The 24608-nt window shown below is 55.9% G+C and overlaps 1 protein-coding gene and 1 long non-coding RNA gene across 2 annotated transcripts in view; both read right to left on the minus strand.

Moving 5' to 3' along the window:
- Positions 1–7452: 7452 nt before the first annotated feature.
- Positions 7453–9566, minus strand: LOC114817962. Its single transcript, XR_003765791.2, has 3 exons — positions 9185–9566; positions 8539–8615; positions 7453–8388 (listed from the first exon to the last, which is right to left on the minus strand). It is a non-coding gene; the product is annotated as an uncharacterized LOC114817962 (long non-coding RNA).
- A 7034-nt stretch (positions 9567–16600) lies between these two features.
- The window catches only part of AUTS2 (activator of transcription and developmental regulator AUTS2), a 153603-nt gene continuing 145595 nt past the window's right edge, over positions 16601–24608 (minus strand). Inside the window, exons 21-23 of the mRNA XM_029082460.1 lie at positions 24358–24441; positions 23025–23340; positions 16601–19370 (exon numbers count right to left, since the gene is read on the minus strand). Of these exons, the coding sequence (XP_028938293.1) occupies positions 18191–19370; positions 23025–23340; positions 24358–24441 (1580 nt within the window). The 3' untranslated portion in view covers positions 16601–18190. The remainder of the gene's footprint in view (positions 19371–23024; positions 23341–24357; positions 24442–24608) is intronic.

Below are 24608 nucleotides of genomic sequence, written 5' to 3' on the forward strand. Positions count from 1 at the left end.
GGGGGACCCCGGCCTGGGGACCCGGGGGGCGGAGAGAGAGACCGGGGGCCTCACCCGGCCGGACGGGGGGGGCGGACAAGGGGAGACACCCCCCCCCGGGGGTGGGGGGCTGCGGGCAGAGACCCCTCCCCAGCCCAGTTTCTTGGCGGGGAGGGGGGCGTCGGTCACCGCCGCTCAGGAGCTCGCCCCATCCGCCCGGCCGGGGGAGACCCCCTCGGACCCGCCCCGGGACCCCCCAGGCGGGGGTCGCCCGAGGGGGGGCGTCGGGGACCGGTCAGAGGTCCGGAGTGACGGGAGCCCCTCCCCCGCGGGGCCGGGGCCGGGGAGAGGGGGGCGCCGGGGGCTCCGCAGCGGGTCCCGCAAAGGCCCCGCAGGTCCGGCCCGGTTGGGCTCGGGGCCCGGCCAGGCGGGGGGCTGCGGGGAATTCCGCCCCCTCCCCACCTCCGGCTCCTCCTTCCTCCCTCCCCGGCTTCGGTTCCGGACCTGGGTCGGGGGTCCGGGGGTCCGGAGGTCCGGGGGTCCGGAGGCGGCCGACGGTGGGAAAGAGGGTCATGCGGCCGGGGGAGCCCCGGCGATCCGAGCTGTCCAGCGCGGCCGGCGAGGGAGGGGAAAGGGAGGAGGGGCGAGAGAGGAGGGGGAGAGGAAGGGGAGAGGAGAGGGAGGGGGCTCACACGTCCAGCCCCGCCCTCCGCAGAGCAGAGGGGGCGAGGGCTGGAAGGAAAATCCGGACGGGAATTCGATCGGAGGCCTCGCTGGCCGGTGTGGGGACCCCTTGGCTCCGCGGACAGGCCCAGGGACGGCCAGATCGAAGACGAGGGCGACGGCAATCTGGGCCCAGAAGACTTGGATAAGGTCATCGGTCCTCGCAGAGTGGGCAAGGGGCAGTGGGGCCTGGGGTAGGGAGACAGGGAAAACCCTCCTCGGGGGCAGAGGCAGGAAAGAGGAAACAATCGATCAACCATCAGTCCGTCAGTGGAGCTCACTGAGCGTCTACGGTGTGCATAGCGCTACGCCAAGCGCTTGGGAAACCACGGAGATGGTAGACACGTTCCCCGCTCCTTAGAGCTTACAGTCTAGAGGGAGAGGCGGACATTAAAATAAATTATGGATGTGTAGGTAAATGCTGTGGGGATGAGGGTGGGGAGAATATCGAATGCTTAAAGGGGACTGATCCAAATCCACGGGAGTCACAGAGGGAGAGGGAGTAGGGGAAAGGAAGGCTTAGCCTGGGAAGGCCTCTTGGAGGAGGTGGGATTTTATTAATAACAATGATAATAATAACAATAATGGTAACTGTTAAGTGTTCACTCTGGGGCAATCAAGGTAATCAGGTTGTCCCACGTGGAGCTCACAGTCTTAATCTCCATTTTACAGATGAGGCCACTGAGGCACAGAGTAGTTAGTGACTTGCCCAAGGTCACAAGCAGACAAGTGCAGAGACGGAATTAGAACCCACATCCTCTGACTCCCAAGCCCGGGCTCTTGCCGCTATGCCACGCCGCTTCTGGCTTTGGAGGTAGGGAGAGCGGCGGTCTGTCCTATACGAAGGGGGAAGGAGTTCCTGGCCGGAGGGAGGACGCGGGCAAGGGGTCAGGGATATCTCACCCCACCTCGTTCTGATGAGATCGAGGAACGGGGAGTAGGTTGATGTAAAAGGAGTGAAGTGAGCTCGCCAGATTAGAGAAGGACATCACCTAGGAAGTGTAAGAATGGGAAAGCTGACGGAGTGCTTTAAAGCCAATGGTAAGGAGTTTCTGATGGATGCACAGGTGGACGGGCATCCCTTGGAGGTTCTCGAGGAGTGGAGAGATGTGGATTAAATCTTTTGTTTCATTTTTTTAGAAAAGCGATCCGGGCAGCAGAGTGAAGTCTGGACTGGAGTGGGGACAGACAGGAGGCAGGGAGATCAACGAGGAGGCTGATGCGGTGTCAAGGTGGTATATGATAAGTGCTTTATGGGGTAGTGCAAAATTTCTCATTCCCACTGCCGTTTGATGCTGCTGGACCACTGCCTTGCGGGGGTAGGGGCTGCCAGCGAGCTAGTGTTTTCACCATGGTAACCGTCGCCTTCCCGTGCCCACAGATTACTGCTTCGGGTGCCAGGGCGCCATCCGGGCCTCTCCCGGAGCCGGGGTCGTGCCAGGTCATTGGGTCCAATCCCTTGCCTCCGTCCTCAGCAGGGACTCTCTTCACCCAATTTAGCCCCACAGGGGAGGGCCTCTCTAAAAATAGGGAGGGAGCGAAAGTCGCCCTCCATCTCCGCTTTTGTTTCTCCAGAGCCCTGGCACTGTAGTGTCTTATTCTGGGCTCGCCCCCTCCCTGAGTGGCAAGGGGAGTAGGGATTATCCCCGCCCCAATTTTGCAGAGAAGAAAATGGAGGCCCAGAGAGGGTAGGGGGCTTTCCAAGGACACGCAGTATGGCAGTAACACCAGCCCCCGCTGTCAGGGCTGCCAAACTCTGAGAATTATTTTTACTATAGTTCACTGTGATTCTGGTCAGCCATTCCCCTATGAACACCCCCCAAAAAACACAGATACACACTCCCCAGTGCTGGCTTTCCACCATTTTTGATCCATCAGAAACAGAGATTGAAAATCAGTTAGTTGGATCCTTACCGTTCGTAAAAATCATGCTCTGCAGTTGGCAACACTGCCAAATCTCCAGCTTCAACCAGAAAAGGGTGGGGCTGGGAGGCTGCAAGGCTGGTGGGGAGCAGGGGCTGTGGGGCTGGAAGGCCACAGGGCTGGCGGGCTGGGAGATAGTGGGGCTGAACCTCTTTCCAGCACCAGCTATGGCTCTTCTGGCCTGGGCAGCCCCGCCTTCCCTTCCTCCCTCCCCACAACTAACCACTCTTTCCTTTATATTTCCCAGATGTTAACACACTCCTAAGAACCTGAGACTGGTGGCTGGGAAGTTCCCAGTTTTCAGTACTGCCACCCACACCCCCAAAATCCAGTTTCCTTATTCCAAATATCCCCCCTCTAGACTGCCAGCTCATTATGGTTGTCTGGTAATTCCACTGTATTGTACTCTCCCAAGCGATTAGTACAGTGTTCTGCATATAGTAAGTACTCGATATATACCAGTAATTGATTGATCCAAACCGCAAGCTCCAGAATGCAGTGGGCACCTACCCTGAGTGTGGATTGAGCCCGCTCCAGGCAGCCATACTACAAGTCCTGGAATGCCATGGGTCTAAAGTATGGATTGAGCATCCTCCAGCACATGGAAATATGGATATTGAAGAGAATTGTACTGTGAGCCTACTGTGTGCAGAGTGCTGTACTGGACATTTGCTATGGCTGAGGTGGAAGCAAGACCTCCCCCCCGAATATGTTGTTGCTCATATTTCTGGGGGGGGAGGGGGAGTTCAAGGAGCAGGTTTTCCTTGATTAACTCTGTGAGTGAGCCCCTCCCTCAGTCCCGAATAATAATAATAATAATAATGATGATGGTGTTGGTATATGTTAAGTGCTTACAATGTGCCAAGCACTGTCTAAATGCCGGGGTAGATACAAAGTAATCAGGTTGTCCCACATGGAGCTCACAGTCTTAATCCCCATTTTACAGATGAGGTAACTGAGGCACAGAGAAGTTAAGTGACTTGCCCAGAGTAACACAGTTGATAAGTGGCGGAGCCGGGATTAGAACCCGTGACCTCTGACTCCCAAGCCCAAGCTCTTTCCATTAAGCCACGCTGCTGAAGTAGAGGCAGATGAGCGTGGAGCAGAATGAATAATTCAAGTTGTAGCCTCTGTATCCGTTTCATTCATAAATGTTTCAGGCGTTCATTGGAAACCGTGAACGGGGATGCTTGGCCCTGAGGCGGGGCCTTCTCGGGCCCAGCCTAGCAACTGTTGGGTGAAATGCTGCCTGCCCCAAAGTGCACCCACTCCAGGCCCTGAGTGTGAGAGGGGTAGCTGCAATGGAGAGCCCCCCGCCGCACCCCACCTCCTACCAAGGAGAACTAAAATAAACCTTACAGGGGCACAGCAAGCTGAACCCTTTGCAAAGAGCAGCATGCCCTAGAGGATAGAGTAATAATAATGTTGGTATTTGTTAAGCGCTTACTATGTGCAAAGCACTGTTCTAAGCGCTGGGGGTATACAAGGTGATCAGGTTGTCCCACATGGGGCTCACAGTCTTCATCCCCATTTTACAGATAAGGGAACCGAGGCCCAGAGAAGTGAAGTGACTTGCCCAAAGTCACACAGCTGACAAGCGGCGGAGACAGGATTAGAACCCATGACCTCTGACTTCCAAGCCCGTGCTCTTTCCACTGAGCCACGCTGCTTCTCTGACCAGACCTGTGATTCAGAAGGATCTGGAATCTAAACCCAGCTCTGTCACTTGTCTGCTGTGTGACCTTGGGCAAGTCACTTCACTTCTCTGGACTTCAGTTACCTCATCTGTAAAATGGGGATTGAGACTGTGAGACCCAAGCGGGACAGGGATTGGGTCCAACCCGATTTGCTTGTATCCACCCCTGCACTTAGTAAAATGCCTGGCACCTACTAAACACTTAACAAATACCGTAATTATTATTATTACTGGTGGCTGGGCAGGCTGGTGGGGCGGGGGGGGGGGGGTAGTAAAAAGACCTAGGCTTTGCTGAGGGATAATAGTGAATGGTACGTGTTAAGCACTTACTACAGGCCACACGCTGTTCTAAGCACTGAGGTAGACACAAGTTTATCATATTGGACCCAGTCCCTGTCCCCCATGGGACTCACATTCTTCATCCCCATTTTCCAGATGAGATATTCCAGCGAAGTGACTTGTCCAAGGTCACCCAGCAGACGTGTGACAAAGCCCGGACTAGTACCCTGGTCCTTCCGACTCCCGGGCCCGTGCTCTATCCCCCAGGCCACGCTACTTTCCTTCATCCAAGTGGGGCTTGGGCCATGCTGGAGAGCTGGCAGAGGGCCGGCCGGGGTCCAAACAGTGGTTAGGGAAGGGAATCCCCGAGCCCCCAAAGGCGGGCACCTGTGGGATGGAGATTGGGCTAGGTTGGGGAACCAGAAGGCTCATTGATCAATGATTGGTGGCGTCCCAGTCCCTGAATTACTGACATATGGCGGCACCTAGTGGCCAGAGTGTTTCAGTCCCGGCCGTCGGTCGGGGGATAGATAATTTAAGGCTGCTGGCGATGACCTGAAAAACAGCCCAGTTTCGGTCTTACGCTCAGACAGAACAGGGACTAAGGTGGGGAAAAGAGGTAGGAGAGAAACTAGTGGGAGGGAAGAAAGAATTCTGCTATAGGAAAAAGCAGGGGTTAAGGAGGAAGCCCCAGATCTGAGAAGCGGAGGGTTGCTGACAAATGTGCTAATAATAATAATAGTGTTTGGTAAGCACTTACTAAGGGCAAACCACTGTACTAAGGATTGGGGTTGATTCAACAGAGGCAGATCGGACACAGTCCCTGGCCCACAGGGGGCTCACAGTCTAAGAAGGACAGAATAGGTTTTGAATCCCCATTTTACAAACGAGGTAACTGAGGCACGGAGATGTGAAGTGACTTGCCCAAGGTCATACAGCGGTAAGTGGCAGAGTCAGGATTAGAGCTCAGACCCTCTGACTCCAGAGCTCTATCCACCAGGCAGCTGTGCTGCTTCCCTCGGGTGGGCTGACTCTGCCCTGAGTCCTCCCCTCTCCACTCTTCCCTCCCCCGGTCCATCTCGCGCCAGCTCTGCCCATCACGGCCTCACTCGTTGGTGGGAATCCAGTCCTGGGTCTACTTCTCCCCGCCCTGCCCTAACTCCATCTCAGCCGTGGCCAGCTTCACTCCCGCACCTCCCCACCAGCACCCACGTCCACGGCCCTCGGCCACCGCTCCGGGCCGCCAACTCTCTCCCAACGTCGCAGCCCCTCACGGTTGTCCTTACCCACGCTGACCAGTCCCAGGCCACCATGGCTAAAGGTGTCCAGTAGAGGGAGAGAAGTGGTCTGTGGTGGAGAAAAAACTTCCTCAAGTTGCACTGTTGGTCTCATTGATACACTGGGTGCCAGTCCTCTAGCCCCCGTACCCTCCTCCCCCTTGGCTTGCGAGAGGCCACACCTCTATCCTCAGAATCAAACTGCTCTTGCATGTTAACACTTGTTCACATTTGTACCACTCACCTTGATCACCCGTGTTTGAATGCTTACTGTCCGCAGGGCACTGTTCTAAATTCTTGGGAGAGTACCATACAACATAAAGGACATTCCCTGCCCACAACGAGCTTACAGTCTAGAGGGAGAGACATTAATAAAGACAAACAAATAACGGATATGGACATAAGGGTTGTGAGGCTGGGAGGGGAATGAATAAAAGGAGCAAATCAGGGTGATGCAGAGGGAGTGGAAGAAAAGGAAAAGAGGGCTTAGGGAAGGTCTCTTGGAGATGTGCCTTCAATAACGTTTTGAAGAGGGGAGCCTGGGGAAAGAGTAATTGTCTGCAGGTATGAAGAGGGAGGGTGTTCCGGGCCAGATTGAGGATGTGGGAGAGAGGACAGTGGTGAGATAAATAAAATCGAGATAGAGAAGGTTGGCATTGGAGGAGAGAAGTGTGTGGGCTGAGCTGTAGTAGGAGAGAGCGTGGCAAGGGAGGAGGGAGCAAGGTGATTAAGTGCTTTAAGGCCAATGGTCAGGAATTTCTGGTTAATGTGGAGGTGGATGGGCAACCCCTGCAGATGCTTGTGGGGGGGGGGGGGGGGCCACAAGAGGGTCTGAACAGTTTTTGTAGAAAGTGATCCAGGCAGCAAAGTATCAACTGAAGTGGGGAGAGTCAGGAGACATGGAGTCAGCAAGGAGGCTGACTAATCAAGGCAGGATACAGTAGATTAGACTAATCCCTGATTAAATTAACACAGGAGCAACTTGGATAGAGAGAAAAAAGGGTGGATTTTAGTTATGGTGTAAAGGTTGAGTAGAGAGGATTTAGCAATATATTGAATATGGGGGTTTATTCATTCAATTGTATTTATTCAGCACTTACTGTGTGCAGAGCACTGTACTAAGATCTTGGAAAGTACAATTCGGCACCAGATAGAAACAATCCCTACTCAAAAATGGGCTCTCAGTCTAGAAGGGGGAGACATAAAACAAAACAGGTAGACAGGCATTAGGTTTAAATGAGAGAACAGATTCAAGGTAAAGGGCTTTTGCGACAGGAAGATCATGGTGTCATCGATGATGATGGGAAAGTCATGGGGGGGGGGACAAGGTTGGGGTGGGAAGATAAGTTCTGTTTAAAACACGTTATGTTTGGGAGGACATTCAAGTAATGATGTCTTTGAAGGCAGAAGGAAATGCAAGACAGCAGAAAAGAAAGATGATAGGGCTAGAGCTGTAGCTTTGGGTATAATCTGCATAGAAGTGGTAGTTGAAGCTATGGGAGCAAATGAGTTCTCCAAAGGAGAGGGAGTAGATGGAGAATGGAAGGGGACCCAGAGAGGAAAATTAACTGGAGCTGTAAGGAATGTCTACTTTATTCCGCAAATAAAATCCAACATGCACAGTGCTCAGTCCATTGTAGTTACTGAGGGCACAGCCTCCGAGTTTCCCCACAGGTGGGTTAATAGAGCTGATGGTTGCCCTTCAGGAGTTTACCTGAAAGGGGCACCGGACAATGCCACTTTCTTGAGCACAGACTGTTTGCTTACCCCACCACCCAGATTTTAGGGTCTCACCACCCCCTACTCTGCTCCTCCAGGAGGGACCACAAGCTCTTTACACACAACCCCCAAGGCTGCCCTGCTCTTAACCCTGATCCTCCACCCAGCAGGTCCCCCCAATTCAGCTAAGAGGGGCTGGAACTCAAGGTCTGGGGAGAGGCAGGGGTCTCTGCAGGTCAGAGCATAGAAGGGTGCTTGGCCTGACTATAGAATTAAGGGCCCCAGGCCTTGCTCCCGTCATATGGTCTGATCAGCCAGAAGCAGAGACCCTGCTCACAGCCCCAGGCCCGAGTTCCAGGACCAGGCTCCTTGCTGAAAGAGAGGGGGCCCCCTCCACATATTTTTCTGCCACACCTCCCCACACACACACACTCTCTCTCTCTCTCTCCTGGAGGAGTTCCTTAGTTCCTGTCCAGCAACAATGTTTGGGGTCAGAGAAGGGGCATTGTCCGGGTAGGGTGTGGGCAGTGTGGTAGTGGGGCCCACCCTGAGAATGAGGCTGCCAGCCTCTTGGTCTTGGAGGGGGGAAGCAGTCAGCAAGCAATCAGGCTTCACGTCCCTTTCTCTTCAGGGGCTTCTGCTTCTCCTGTGATCCGGGCTGCAGCTTTCTCTGGAGCCTCCCAGGGGTCAGAAACACGGTGGACCCAAGGTGGTGGCTGCACCTTTCTGGCCGAATCTCCACAAGGTTACTCTGTCCCCATTGGCCTGAACCCAAGGTCCAGCTCCATCGGACTGTAGAGAGAGGGAAAGCATGGGAGGAAGTGGGGCTGACCGGAGTCCCTCCTCCTGGGCTCTCACCAACGTGGCAGAGCCAGAACCATCTGGGGATCGCTGCCACCCCGAGGACCAAGGCTGCCCCCATCCCAGGGGGGCAGCACTTACCGGTGCCTGCCGAAGCTCTGGGGAAGGGGCAGAGGAGAATCCAACATCTGTCCTCAGATGACATCTGGGGTGTGGACCTGGCCCCTCCCCCGCAAGATTTGGATGAGTGGCCCTGTGCCACCATCCAGGTCCCTGTCTAGGCCACACCTGCACTCACCACACCCTGATCGGGTTGTGGCCACCAGCAGGGGAGGCTAGGGTTGGTCCAGTTTCCTGCTCCCACTGCCCCTTGACCTGAGCGTGTGGTCATCAGCCCTTGAGACCCCTCCCCAGGGCTGACCAGAGCCCAAGCCTCCTGCAGGGCCACTCACCAGAGCACAGGGAGAGGAAGGGGAGAGGTGAAGCCCAGGTGCAGGAAGGATTGGGGAAAGCGGAGGCCAGCCACCACTCACCACCCCTGCAGGAGGCCTGGACCCGGGGCAGTTTTGTCATTGCATGGGCAGCCCAGGATTGGTCTAGGCTCGTGTAGCTAACTCCCACTTCCATCCCATGGTCCCACAGTTCTCCAGAGCGACTCACCTCCCAACGGGATTCTCACGGAACAGCCTGTCCTTGTGTCACGCTGGCACCTGGGTTCTGGCCTGGACCCAACCCCTGCAGAGGCCATTAAGAACTCCCCCCACCCCACCTTCCCCAACACACTCACCTTGAGCAGCTCGGAGCTGAGTTTACTTGTTGGCAGGATCCCTCAGTCCCTCCTCACACAGGTCCAAGGCTGAGGGTGTGGGGATGAAGCCTAAACCAGCACCCTGAGCTCTGTCACGGCTGCTCCGGATGCCTCAATGGGCAGCTCTGGTCCCTGTGACCGCACTGGCTCAGGAGCCTCGGCCCTGCCCTTGGGAATGTCAGTCTTCAGTGTGGCGGCAGGGGGACCAGGAGGCTCAAGGCTCACATCTGAGTTTGAACACATAAGCCAAGCTAATAGGGTGATTAGAGTAGAAAGGATCCATGCAGCAAGTGTTCATTGCTCACGGTCTCAGGAGGATGTTGGGGCAGGGTGGGCAAGGGCTCCCTTGCCCAGTTGCCCATGTGACCTGTGAGGGGGCAAGGCCTTGAGACATTAGTCAGAATCAGGAGGGGCCTGTATCCCCACCAATTGTTGGAAGTGAGGGGCAGCTCCAAGTGGCAAGGGCAAAAATCACACCCATGATAGACAGTGTTTGGCCCCAGCCTGGTGACTGCTAGACAAGCAGGGCATAGTGAGTTCATGATCAAATTTACTGGACTCAATAATCCATCACTCAAGCACACCCGATGCCAAGGGTGCCCGCTCAAACTCTGAGGGAGCACACTGTTTGACAGACACAGGCCGTGGCCGGGGTCAGGGAAGAGAGGGTGGGGCTCACACTCCCAGGCAAACAAATGGACAGGCCATTAGCCCTGGGGATCATACTGTCTGTGATGGATGAGGCATTAGCCCAGACCCTGGGGAGAGTTCACAATATTGGATACATGGCCTCAGCCTAAGCAGGTTCACATGGTCCAACAGACATGGCCCTGGCCCCAGGGGGCTCCCAGTGTCCAGACACCCATATACCGATGCGGCCCTGGCCTCGGCCCCAGGCGAAGGACTCACACTCAGAGACACATGGGTGTAGCCCTGATCCTGGGGGTGGCTCACACTATGGATCAAAAACATGGTCGTGGTCCTGGCCCCAGGAGCTCACCCTATCAGAGATAGAGCCCTGGGGGCTCACACTGTAGTACAGACACACAGATTTGGTGTTGGCCCTGGCCCCAGGGGCTCACAATGTTAGACACGCAGTTGCAGCCACAGTGGGCACTGTCCGGCTGACACAACGGATGGGATGTTGGCTCTAACCCCAGGGTACTCACACTCTCAAAGACAGTATTGGAGCCGGCACCGGGGGGGCGGGCACGCTATCCAACAGAAATTCGGCTGCGGGCCCTACGGGCTCACACACAATAATAATAACTGGTATTTGTTAAAAGTGCTTACTATGTGCCAGGCACCAAGTCCTGAGGTAGATACACAACAGTTGGGTTGGACACAGTCCCTGTCCCACATAGGGCTCACCATCTTAGTCCCCATTTTACTGATGAGGGAATTGAGGCCCAGAGAAGCAAAGTGACTTGCCCACGGTCACAAGAGCAGACAAACGGCAGAGCCAGGAGTAGAACCCATTACCTTCGGACTCCCAGGCCCCTGCTCTATCCAGTAGGCCATGTTGCTTCACTACACCATGAGGTAGGAGCAGGCAAGGTGACAGAACACTTTGAAGCCGGCAATCAAGGAGCTAGTTAAACACGGAGATGGGCCTAAAAGAACTCACTAACGGATAGACACAGACACGGTGCCAGCCCCGCGAAGACCACGCTGCCCGCCAGGCCCGCAGATGCAGCTACTTACGGGACTGACAGCTAGATGCACACTCGATTCCTCTGAGCAAGTGAAGACTAGTCAGTCAATCCTATTTACTGAGCGTTAACTGTATGCAGAGCACTGAACTAAGCACTTGGGAGAATACAGTATAATAATATAACAGACATGTTCCCTGCCCACAACGAGCTTACAGTATAGAGAGGGAGACACATTAAGACAAATAAATACCATAGGGACAGAAGCGCTGTGGGGTTGGGAGTGAAGGGGGGAAATGAATAAAGGAAGCCAGTCAGGGCAACACAGAAGGGAGCAGGAGACCAGGAAAAGAGGGCTTAGTCAAGCAAGTCAGTCAATTGTATTTATTGAGCATTTACTGGATGCCGAGGGTGGTACTAAAGGCTTGAGAGAGTACAACGATATGAGACAATCCCTGCCCACAAGGAGCTTACAATCTGGAGGAAGGCTTCTTGGAGATGTGCCTTCAACAAGTCTTTGAAGGGTCGGCGGGGGTTGGGGGGAGAGTAATTGTCTGTCGGATACGAGGAGGGAGGGACGTCCAGGCCAGAGGCCAAACTCTCAGTCTGCTCCTACTGCTCCCTCCTCCTCCTCACAGCCAGGCCGCCCCCGCAGCAGCCCCGCCCTGCCATCCCCAGCCTGGACCAGGCTCCAGAGGGGAGAAGGGGGGCAGACAGACGAGAGACCCCCACCCTCAGCGAACAAGCAACCCAGTCGTTTGAGCTAGGCCCGCCCCCCAGGGCTCCTGCTGCCGAGCCCCTCTGGGGAGGCGGGGGTCACACTTGGTAACATTAGCTGAAGCACACTCTAAGCACAGGTGAGGTTTCAGGGCAACGGAGGCGAGAGTCAACCGGATTTGAGCGATTACTGTGTTCATAGCACTGTAATAATACTAATCATCATGGTACTTGTTAAGCATATATTATGTGACCAACCCTGTTCTAAGCACTGAGGAAGATACAGGGAAGTCAGGTTGGATACAGTCCCTGTCCCACGTAGGGCTCACACTCTTAATTCTCATTTTACTGATGAGGTAACAGGCACAGAGAAGTGAAGTGATTTGCCCAACGTCATACAGCAGACCTGTGGCGGAGCCAGTATTAGAACCCACGAGCTTCTTACTCCCACAACTGTGCTTTACCAAATAAGCCACACTGTATTAAGCTTTTGGTAGACTACATTACACCTTCCCTGTCTGCAATGAGCTTACAGGTTATGGTATTTGTTAGGTGCTTACTATGTTCCAGTCACTGTTTTAAACACTGAGGTAAGTATAAGGTAGTTGAGTTGGACACAGTCCCTGCCCCAAATAGGGGTCACAGTGTTAATAGACATTTTACAGATGAGGGAACTGAGGCACAGAGAAGCAAAGTGACTTACCCAAGGTCACACGGCAGACCAGTGGCAGAGTCAGAATTAGAACCCACATCCTTGCTCTGTCCACTAGGCCACTAGAAGCTCCAAAGGCACAGGGAGCAAGAGCCCAGCTCAGACTCCTGGAGGGGTGGCGGGATCCGGGAGCTGCTGTGCTCCTCTGGGAGCCAGAAGGCAGAGGCAGCCCCGAGAGACTCCCGTATAAGACTCTGCTGGATGCTTCTGCGTGCACCTAGAGTGGACACAGTTACAGTTTGTAGCCATGCAACACATTTGGACCTGTGGGTCCAGCCTGCTAAGAAACACATTGGCAAAGGGGAGCAAGACAATAATAATGGCGATGGTATTTGGTAAGCACTTAGTATGTTTTGAGCACTGTTCTAGGCATTGAGGTAGATATAAGCTAAACAGCCCAAGCTCACGTGGGGCCAGAGCTGCCACCTGAGGCCTATCAGCATGGACTCCACAGTCCAGGGTGCTGGGACCCAGGGGCTACTTCGAGGCATCTGATTTTAAGAGGGACAGGCAACGTTAAGTGGTGTTAAGTGGTCACACGGGGGAGATTAGCAGTTTGAAGGCTTTACGTGGGGAGGGAGGAAGCGCCAGGCACAACGTGCATACTTGTGTACCCACGGAGAACGCGACTTCCCTCCCACTCTCCCTCCCCACCCCCTGCTGGGATCTCTGATTTCAGATCCAGCTATCACCTGTAAACCAATAATAGATAACAAAAATGATGCTAAGAGTTGGAGTAGATACAAGCTAATCGGGTTGGACACATGGATCTCACCGGTTTTTAATCCCTATTTTACAGATATCGGAACTCAGGTCCTCTGCCTTGCAGGTCTGTGCTCCAGCCACTGGACCATGCTGTTAGTGATATTCATTCATTCAGTAGTATTTATTGAGCGCTATGTGCAGAGCACTGTACTAAGCGCTTGGAAAGTACAGTTTGGCAACAGAGAGACAATCCCTGCCCAATGACGGGTTCACAGTCTAAAATCGATACAGCCAAGTTCATCCACCCCCACAGGCTCACCCGCTTTTTCTGCGGCCCCCTCCGCCCCCCTCGGAAGGCAGCCGGACAGTTCACATTCAATCGTATTGATTAAGAGCTTACTGTGTGCCGAGCGCTGTATTAAGCGCTTAAGAAAATACAATAATATAAAGTGACAATCCACAATGAGCTCACAGGCTCTGGAGCCCGGGCATTTAACGGGATCTACAGCCCCAGGAAACTCAACAGCGTCAACACCGTCACACACTTTGGCATCACAAGCCTCGCACCAACCTGCCTCGGGGCAGACCCCAAAACCTCACCCACAGTTAAGCCATCCGCCCCACCCAGCACAGCCCCAAATCCCAGACACCTCCACCACCACCACAGCCCCTCTTCCAAGGTCCAGTCACCCCGCTCCCCCACCCCGGCTTTGGGGCAGACTCACCCACTTCTAGCCCAGAGTCAAAAAGACAGCCCCGAGTCCTCCCCACACCCCTCAAGCAACCGCATTTCAGCACAACTAAAACGCCTCGGACTCGATGACAACACGGTCCACACCCCTAGCATCACCCCTGCGCCAACCTTACCCCCAAAGAAAAGAAACGGGGGGGCGGGGGGAAGGAGCCATAACAGAAGGCCGTAACCCCCCACCCCTTACTCACCAAGACCCCAGGGACCACGCTCCATCTCCTTCCAGGGGGTTGAGAAGTGGAAGATGGCTCCCACCCCTCTCAACAGCTTTATAAACCGGCAGTGCAGGGCGGGACTTAGGCTATTTAGCGGCACCTGGGGGAGAGCAGGGGTTTCCGGGGGAGGAGCTGCACCTGCCCCACAGGAAGGGGGATTGGGGAGACCAAACCCTAGCGCCTCCGCCCCGCCGTCTCTGAAAGTCCTCACACCCAAAACTCGCGACCCCTCACCTCACGGGCCCCTCTATCCCGCTTTTAGCGCTCACGAGTATACCGCCAGGCGCCTTCCCTTCAATCAATAGTATTTACTGAATGCTTTCTCTCAGCAGATCACTGTACTAAGCGCTTAGGAGAGTACTGTAAGAAAATTTAAGAGAAGCAGCATGACCTTGTGAGTCATGACGGGCTTGGGAGTCAGAGGTCGTGGGTTCTTAACCCGTCTCCTCCACTAATCTGTGGTGTGCCCTTGGGCAAATCATTTCACTTCTCTGGGTCTCAGTTCCCTCATTTGTAAAATGGGGATTGAGACTGTGAGCCCCATGAGGGACAGGGGCTGTGTCCAACTTGATTACCTTGCATCTATCCCAGCGCTTAGAACAGGGCTTGGCACATAGTAAGCGCTTAAATACCCTTATTACAGTACAACAGAATTAGCAAAGACGTTCCCTTCCCATAATGAGTTTACAGTCTAGAGGGGAAGAGTCTTAATATGAATAAATAATTTATAATATGTAATTTAACGATACATACATAAGTGCTGTGGGGTTGGGGTTGGTTTCAAGTGTCCAGAGGTCACAAATTGAAGTGTGTAGATGACCAAGAAGGGGGGGAGGGAGGGCTTAATGGGGAAGGCACCTTGGAGGAGATGTAACCTTAGAAATTCTTTGAGGGTGGAGAGAGTTCCAGGCTAGGGGAGGAAGTGGGAAAGGGGTCCCCAGCGAGATAAACGAGATTGGGGTACAGTGATTAAACTGGAGCCGTTGGCAGTGGGATTTGTTTCTGTCTCTCTCCTCGAAGCCTGCTGTTTGATCTCCTCCGGCTGTTTGCCCTCTGGGGCTGCTTCTTAGGCTCAACTGTTTTCACCTGCTTGCGGGGATGGAGAAGGCCCCACCGGACCCAGCTCGGAGAGGTCACGGTTCCCCGCTCGTTAGCCCTGCCCCGGGGGCCAGAGGGAGGGAGGGTCTCCAGGTCTCTTCCTCAGGGCTCAGTCCGGCCTCCCCCGCGGCGCCGTTACTCCGCGGGCAGGGGCATAATAATTATGGTATTTGTTAAGCGCTTACTATGTGTCAATCACTGTTCTGAGCGCTGGAGTAGATACAAAGAAATCAGATGTCCCACGTGGGGCTCACAGTCTTAATCCCCACTTTACAGATGAGGGAACAGAGGCACAGAGAAGTTAAGTGACTTGCCCAAAGTCACACAGCAGACAAGTAGAGGAGCCGGAATTAGAACCCATGACCTCTGACTCCCAAGACCGTGGCGGAGTGGGGATTAGAACCCACATCCACTGACGCCCAGAGGCGCCAGCAGCCGGACCAGGACACCAGTGGCCTCAGCTTGCAAGGCGTGGAGCTCCCAGACTGGGCCAGACTGGGCCGGACTGGACTGGGCTGGGTCGAGTGGCTCATTCCCGCATGGGGCAGGGTCAGTGTCTGAAGTGATTACATTCTATCTACTCCGACCCTTCGCACAGTGTTCGGCACATCATTAGTATTTAAAAAATACCACAGCTAAAAATGATGGTATATGTTAAGCGGTTACTATGTGCCAGGCACTGCACTAAACGCTGGGCACTCTACTAAGCACTCACCTATTGTTATTAGTAATAATAATAATAATGGTATTTGTTAAGCACTGACTATGGGCCAGGCACTCTACTAGACCCTTGAATAATAACTACTCCGGTGCCATTGGAAGCCGGTTGGGCCTGCAGCCTTCGGCCCATACCCCGCCAAACCAGCCCCCACAGATCGTGGCTGCTCTCCGGCTCCTCCTTCGGTTCCTGTCCCCGGGGGCCTTGGGCTGGGCTTGATATAGTAACACCTATGGTATTTGTTAAGCGCTGTTTACCAATCACCGTTCTTCATCCTGCCTTCAGCTTCTCTCAAGATCCAGAATTTATTTTACTGGGTTTTTAAAAAATGTTTTTTAAGTACTTACATGTTCCAGACACTGTACTAAGCGCTGGGGTAGAGACAAGATCATCAGGTTAGATACAGAACCTGTCCCACATAAGGCTCATAATTTTAATCCCAATTTTACAGAGGAGGGAACTGAGGCCCGGAGAAGTTAAGTGACTGGCCCAAGGTAACACAGCAGACAAGTGGCAGAACCAGGCTAGAACCCAGATCCTTCTGACTCCCAGACCCGTGCTCTCTTCACTGTCTTCTCCCCTCTAGACCTTAAGCTCCCGGTGGGCAGGGAACGTGTCTACCAACTCTGACGTACTCTCCCAAGCCCTTACTACAGTGCTCTCTGCACCCAGTAAGCATTCAATAAATACCACTGATCGACTGGGGGCTGACTTCGGGGGTGGGGGGAAGGGGGTGCAACTCTCTCCTCTCTTAGGCTTGCTGGGAATGGGCAGGACTCCTGGACCCCAGCTCTCTGGCCCCCCCGCTGCCACACACAGAACCAGGCTGGAGTTCACATTTTTTAATAACATGGCACAATGTACATTACACAAGTCTTCGCTGGGGCGCATGCTGAAGGTTCAGTCATTTCACTTTTCTTTTTACAGAGGGCCTAGAAAGGACTTTATTACATACATGACGAACAGCAAAAAGGGGGAGGATGGAAGGGGGATGTAGAACAGCCTCTTTACAATACTGACAGCTACCACTACGCTCCTGTGAACGTCTTCTCCGGATAATTTCCTTTTCTTAGTCTTAAAAAAAATCACTGCACAACACCTGGAGTTCACAAAGTCTGAAGCTCACAACTAAACCTTCAGTTTACTACTAAAATAGATCTCTCTGCTCATTAGAAACGACGGCTTGGGGATTGGACTTTTTTTTTCAAAAACAGGTTAACCACTTCAGATAGCACTTCAATACACTCAGAAGAACAATGGAACTAATTTATTTCGAACGTACACTTCCAGTCCAGGAGGCGCGAGAGGGTGATTTCTCGGCTAGTAAAGTCATAGTCTCTCCAGGTACGCGGACGAGAAGATTCGGGGCTGTAAAACACAGGGGTGAAGAGACAAGAGACCGATGCAAACTTTAACGTAACTATTTTTTTTTTTGGTTGGGGGGGCTGCATTTTGAGGGGCACAACCTTTCACGGTGGCTCAGGTCAGCCGGGAGACCGGTGCCGACCGAGTCGCCCAGGCGATACCAGGCATCCCTGGAGGGCATCGCGTGCCCATTCCGCCCAACCCCCGAACTGGAAGACCACTAGCGGGTGGTGCTGACTGATTTGCGGAGCCTGCTAGGTGGTGGCGCTGATTGATTTTGGGGGGAAACCGCTAGGGCGTGTTGCTGAGTGGCTGGATGACCGCTACGGAGCGGCGTTGATTGGCTGGGTTACCTCTAGAGTACTGAGAGGCCACCAGGGAAAAGGCCGATGAGCCCCCGGGGGCTCGACCGGTCCTGCGCGCCGCGATGCCCGTCCGTGGCCCGGGAGAGGCGACGGCTCCAAACTAAGCAAGGAAAAAGGTGTCGCGTGGCGCAAGGGCGGGCGACGGAACCGGCTCAGGGAAAACGTGATCTTCCGGGTTTGGAAATGGGTTGGAAAAGGCTCCTTTGATCCAGGCTTCGGCGTAAGGCCCGGCATTCATTGCATAGTTGAAGGGGGCTAGCTGCCCGCCACTGGGTGGGGACGCGGGGTTCCCGGAGTGGGAGGGGGATGCAGAGCTCGGTCGCTGTTGGAGAAGTAGCACTGTATGTAGTCTGTAATGTCATTTCCCTTATTTACAGTTGTACAAAGTAAAGCTTTCATGTTGCCCTTTTTGCATATTTGAACCGTTAACCCAGGGAGCAAACCTTTATACACAGCTATGTACACGGCCCCCGGCAGCTCGCCCGCTGGCTGCCCCCTCCCGGGCCGGCTCGAGGCATTGGTCGCTGGACTGCGGGGCCCGGCCAAGAACTGGGACGTACAAAACGCTTGGAAGTCACGGCCCTCGCGGGCTGTACATTTTTACACGGGGGCCGGGGCGGGTCCGGTCGACCCCCACCCCCAACTGCCCAGAGACCGAGGCCTGCCGGGGGCCGGGCCCCCCGCCCCTCACCGAGCTTCAATGTCCTTGAGAGCGTGAGAGGGCGGCCGCTCGCGCACGTCTGTGGCCAGGGGCGTAGTCCTGCGTGGGGAGAGGGCACGTGCCCCCAGGGCAGGGACGAGAGGCGGGGGTGCACTGAGAGCCGTGGACGGGGGCGCCTTGTGGAGGAGGCTGTTGGCGTGCGCGGCCGTGGGGCTGACCCGGGGGTAGTGCAGGCCGGCCAGTCCCGGTGCCAGGAGTCCTGGGTGGGCCAGGTGCCCGTCCAGGGCAGCGGTGGCCGCGTGGTGCAGGATGTGCAGACGCCCCCCGTGCTCCAAGTCCTCACGCAGCAGCCGCTCCCGCTCGTCTAGGGAGCCCGGCCCGGCACGCTCTGGGTCCCGCCGGGGGTCCCCGGGCAGCGGCGGGTGGTGCGGTGGCGGATGTGGATGTGGCAGGGGGACGTGGTGGCTGTAGTCGTGTGGCTCGCGGTCGCGGAACGAGCGCTCGGCCTCGTAGAGCCGCGGCGCCGCCAGCCGCTGCAGGAAATCCAGGCCCAGGGGGTCGGCCCGACCCAGGGGTTCGGCCCGGCGGTGCGCGTCCAGCTCCCGGAATGGATCGCGGACAGGGTCCCAGGAGAGGGGTGGGTAAGGGAACCGCTCGGCCCCCGGGATGGGGCTGATCCCCACAAAAGGGGGGACCATGCGCGTCCGGTCCAGCCCACCAAGGCCACCCACCGCGTGGAGGCCCGCCACGCCCATGGCCAGGGGCATGGCCCCCAGGGGGCCCGAGGCTACGCCCGCCGCAGACAAGGGTGGTGGTGGCGGCGGGGCTTCGGCCGTCCGTTGGGCCGGGCCACCGGGCTCACCCGGACCTTCGTTCTCCTCCTTGCGCTCCTCCTTGACCCGGATCTCGGGGCCTTTCTTGGGGTGTTCGGGGCCCAGCTCTCCCTTGCACTCGGGCCGGCCGTAGGGCGATGGGATCCGCACCGCCTGCTTGGCCTCGTCGGACCCCTCGGCCTCCTTCCCCTTGGGGTCGCCTGCGTCTTTACGGGGCTCCGGCGGCTCCCGCGCTCGGTCCTTCTCGCGCAGTTCGGCACCCAGATGGCTTCTCAGCGGATCGGCCGAGCCGCGGCCAGGACCCAGGGCGGCGCCCAGGGTGGGTGCGGGTACCGGCGACTTGTGGCCAGGGTGGCGCTTCTCCAGCCCCTCCCTGCAAGAGAAGGAAGTGGGGAGGGGGTGAGCCGAGGGGCGGAGGGAGCACGGGACCCGCATGGAAGGGAGGCGGGAGAGGGGGTGGGGCGTAGGGTGAACCTGGGCCGGAGCTTGTATTTGAGTGTGTGGGGTTGTGCCCCTGTATGTGAGGAGCTATGTGAAGCCTCATTATCTTGGGGGGCATCCACATGGACAGAAGCATCGGTGGATGCGTGAAACCATGGGTATATGTACCGTGTGCAAGAGGATGCATTTGTGCGCAGGTGCTCACCAGGGCTATATCAATTCCCCGAACCACCCCCCCACCCCTCCCCCAATCTTACTCTCGTGCCCAATTCTCCCCCTGCCCCAGTGGGAGAGAGGTCCAGGCTGGGAGTAGGAGGGGGGAGAAGGGGAGAGCTGGTTCACTGAGACTCCGGGAGGTGGGGGCCGGGTCCCACAGATGAGAGTCCCAGGGCGACGCAGACCCCGAGTCGGTCACCCACTTAGCGATAAGTTGAGGCAACATTATAGAGACCTTCTTCGCTTCCCTCCAGCTTCTCCCCTGGAAGATAGGAAGACAAGGTCCCGGGCTCCAGCCCCTCCCTGCCGGGCCCAGGCTGGGGCCCCAATGACACCACCTGGTAGCAGCAGTGACCAGTCAGCTGGGATGGCAAGCTTTGGGGAAGGGGCTGGGAGCGGGCGATGCCCCAGGAGCAACTGCCAGGCTGAGGGGCAGCTGTGGACAGGGCAGGCAGGGTCAGCAGGGAGGTGAGGAAAGTTGGGCGAGCATTCAACCTTCTTTGGGGAAGAGCATACCCCAGTGGAAAGAACACGGGCCTGAGTTTTAATCCCGGTTCCACCACTTGCCTGCTGTGACTTGGGCAAGTCACTTGACTTCTCGTTGCCTCAGTTTCCTCATCTGTAAAATGGGGATGACATTTCAGCTTTTTCTGTCCCCTTGAGAATGCATATCCATTATGGGTCCAGGACTGTGTTAGCCCTGTTAGTTTTTTATTGCTGAATTGTACTTTCCAAGCACTTAGTACAGTGCCCTACACATAGTAAATGCTCAATAAATATGATCGATTAATTGATTTGTCTTCCCCATCTACCCCTACTCCTTTGGAGAACTCATTTGCTCCCATAGCTTCAACTACCATTTATAAGTGGACGATTCCCATATCTACAAGTCCAGCCCTGGGTCTCTCTCCTCCTCTGCAATCTCACACTTCCTTCCATCTCTAGGTCAATGGGACACCAATTTAACATGTGCAAAACAAAACTCCTTATCTTCCCACCCAAAACCCCGTCCCTCCCCGACTTTCCCAACACTGTAGACGACACCACCGTCGTTCCCGTCTCTAGCCCGTAACCTTGGCGTTATCCTTGACTCTCCTCTCTCATTCAACCCACATATTCAAACCATCACTAAATCCTGTCGGTTCTACCTTCGCAACATGGCCAAAATCAGGCCTTTCCTTTCCATCCAAACTGCTACCACAAGCGTGGCTCAGTGGAAAAAGCACAGGCTTGGGAGTCAGAGGTCATGGGTCCGAATCCCGGCTCTGCCACTTGTCAGCTGTGTGACTGTGGGCAAGTCACTTAACTTCTCTGTGCCTCAGTTACCTCATCTGGAATATGGGGATTAAGACTGAGCCTCACGTGGGACAACCTGATGACCCTGTATCTACCCCAGCACTTAGAACAGTACTCTGCACATAGTAAGCGCTTAACAGATACCAACATTATTATTATTGTTAATCCGAGGTCTTATCCTGTCCTGCCTGGATTATCCCGGCTCTGCCACTTGTCAGCTGTGTGACTGTGGGCAAGTCACTTCACTTCTCTGTGCCTCTGTTCCCTCATCTGTAAAATGGGGATGAAGACTGTGAGCCTCACGTGGGACAACCTCATTCCCCTGTATGTACCCCAGCGCTTAGAACATTGCTCTGCACAAAGTAAGCGCTTAACAAATACCAACATTATTATTATTATTACTGCATCAGCCTCCTTGCTGACCTCCCTGCCTCCTGTCTCTCCCTACTCCGGTCCATACTGCATTCTACTGCCCAGATCATTTTTCTACAAAAATGTTCAGGCCATGTTTCCCCACTCTTCAAGAACCTCCAGTGATTGCCCATCCACCTCTGCAACAAACAGAAACTCTTCACCATCGACCTCAAAGCACTCGATCACCTTGTCCCCTCCTACCTCACCTCCCTGATTTCCTAATACAACCCAGCCCACACGCTTAACTCTTCTAATGCCAACCTATTCACTGTGCCTCAATCTCATCTTTCGCACCGCTGACCTCTCGCCCATATCCTCCCTCTGGCCTGGAACACCCTCCCCATTTAAATTTCGACAGGCCACCACTCTCGCCTCCTTTCAAAGCTTTACTCAAGGCACATCTCCTCCAAGAGGCCTTCCCAGACTAGGCCCTCATTTCCTTTTCTCCTTCTCTCCTTAGTTGTCACCCTGGCACTTGGATTTGTACCCTTTATTCACCCCCCTCCCTCGGCCCCACAGCATTCAAGTACCTCAAGTATATCCGTAATTTATTTAGATTAATGGCTGTAACTCCTTCTAGACTGTAAGCTCATTGTGGGCAGGGTATAGGTCTACCAACTCTGTTACACTGTACTCTCCCGAACACTTACTATAGTGGTCTGGACACAGTAAGCCCTCAATAAATACCACTGATAGATTGTATGGACCTCAGTGCTTAGTAGGGTACTGACACATGGAAAATGCATAACAAATACCACCATTATTACTTTGTAAGTGGAGGTAAGGAGTTGCAGGGTTGGAAAACCTGGAGTAGGAGCTTAGCCCTAAGGAGGCTCCGCCTCCCAGCAGGGAAAGGAGGCTATCCGCTCTCAACAGGAATGGGAATTAGGGACTCCACTTGCCACAAGGCATGTCCTGGCACTTGTTGCCTCCCTGTGGGTCCTGAGGAGGGTCTCCCCTTTAGGCTGCTCTATTTGTAACTGGTGGAGGGAGAGGGGAGGCATCCCCGCTCCTATGTCTCCTTGGTCCCTAGTGGGTTTAACCCGGGTTAAACCTGGGGGGGTTGGGTGGTCCCGCTCCCTTGACCCCCAATCCTCGGCCTCTTGCAGACTCCCAGCACGAGACTTGGAAAACTTGGATGCTGCCAACGTTGCCGCTGTCGGGCCTTGGTCCGGGCGACCTTTGACCCAGCCCTTCTCTCTTCCAGGTTGGAACACATGGGAGGGGAACCCCGGGTGGGTCTCACCCATGGCCCGATGGAGATCCGGGCCCGCTGGTAGCCACTGGAGGCTGGGACACAGAGACCCAGACACACACCTACACAAAGGCAAGGGACCCTGGTCCACCAATGCCCCTTTCAGACCTAAATGAACCAGTGAGCGACAGCCTCAGGATGAGTTAATGAAACGGGGAGGGAGATGGGGTGTCTGTTCCATGCTGTGGAGCTGTTTATGCGTGTCCGTGGATATGAGTTTACATTTGCGGTGCGGCCCTGGCTCCGAGCTCCCGGACGCAGGGTGGGGTCCAGGAGGGAGAGGTGAGCTGGGCCATGAGGGCAGGGGGATAGGCTGGCGGGGGGCAGGGGAGGGGGAGGGGGCGAGGGGGCATCTGGTAGTCCCTCTGTCTGCACGCCGTCTCTGCCCGGGGTGGCTTTGCGTACCTTTCTTTGTCCCCTTTACTAAGGGAGGAAGAGGAGGAGGAGGAGGTGGAGGTGGAAGTGGAGGTGGAGGTGGAGGAGTCTTGCTTATCTACATCTCTATCTCTGCCGAGGGCGGCCCCGGCGGGCCACGGGGGCGGGGTCGGGAACGACGGAGGCGTGCGGTGCAGGCGGCTGCAGGGCTCGGGAGAGCGGCTAAAGCTGAGGAGCGCGGCGGGGCCGGAGCCGGGGCCGAGGCCAGGGCCACCGGGGCCTCCGGGGCCGGAGCCGGGGCCGGGGCCGGGGCCGTCCTTGGGCCCGAACGTGGCGGGGCTGGGTGCTGGAATGGCGAAGTGGAGAACAGAGAAGCGTTGTTCAGAGGGGCTGCGGCCGGCCGCTGGCCCGGGGAGGTACTTACCGCGCCCCTGCCCAGCGCTCCCACAGTTAAAATGAATACATATTATTGGGAGCTGGAAAAGGAAAGCAGACAGACGGACGGGCCGGTTAGAGGGCCGGGGGCGCGTGCCGGGCCGGCCCGGGCCGAACCCCCCCTCCCACCCTCCGGCCCACCGCTCGCTCCCGACCCTTCGCCGGTCCCAGGGATTGGCAGGGTCCATGGAGGTAGATGACCCCCGCCCCCCAGGTCCCCAGCAGGGAGAGAAGTTTCACCCATGGGCAAGAGGGTGTAGGGCTCGGTTCTCCGGGCCTGATCCTCAGTCAAGGGGTCTCGGGTTCGGGGGGCTGGGTGCGGTGGAGGGGTGGATCTAGGGAGGGGTCTCGGCTCTCTGCCGCCTAACTATGGCTCACTTTGGATGGAAAGGTATGCTCAACTTCACCACCCTCCCCAGTTCGGCCCACAGGGCTCAACTTGCTAGGGAGGGCAGTGGAAACAGTCCTGAGCTTGGAGTAGGAGCGAGTACTCGGGAACCCACCCCCTGCACAGGACACCTTGGGTTTTTCTGACACCCTCCCCACCCCCTCCGCTCTCCTGCTCCCGTGGACATCTTCCTGAAACGCCAGCTGGGCCAAAAGGCTTCCCAGAGCGTTGCTCATCTCCATCTCTGCGGATAGTTTGATCCAGCAGATGTGGAGGTTCCTGCCTCTGTCCTCCTGCTTGCTCTGGCCACCTGTACTTCTCTGCGCCTGCCTGTTTTCCCCACTAGCGGCGAGAGCAGGCAAAGGCCGGGGCCTCACCTCTCACCTCCTCTCCCGGGCACCCACAGCGATGCTCTGTGCACCGTAGGGACTGCCTAGCTCTGACTCGGGCCCCGCTAGGGGTGGGGCACCTGGCCAAAGCCTCAGCCCCCGGGAGGCAAGGGGAGGGCCCGGGACCCACAGAGGAGAGGCTATTACTCACTGACTGTCGGGTTGCCGAGTCCCCCGAAGGCATTGCCGCCGACGGCCGCAAGACCGGAGAACGTTGTTGGCCTGCTGAAGGGCTCTGGGGACAGACCCGGGGGAAACAGTTACTGGGACCTTGGGCTCCCACACAGCCCGTCACCCCGGGGACCCACCCGCCTCGGATGGTGGCAAAGACCCGAAGGCTACCTCCCCTGCCAGCCCCCAGGATCTGACACCACATCAGACCCACCCCCTGTTCCCCCTCCC

This window comes from Ornithorhynchus anatinus, chromosome 17, assembly GCF_004115215.2.
Source record: "Ornithorhynchus anatinus isolate Pmale09 chromosome 17, mOrnAna1.pri.v4, whole genome shotgun sequence".
In the NCBI taxonomy this organism is placed as follows: Eukaryota; Metazoa; Chordata; class Mammalia; order Monotremata; family Ornithorhynchidae; genus Ornithorhynchus; species Ornithorhynchus anatinus.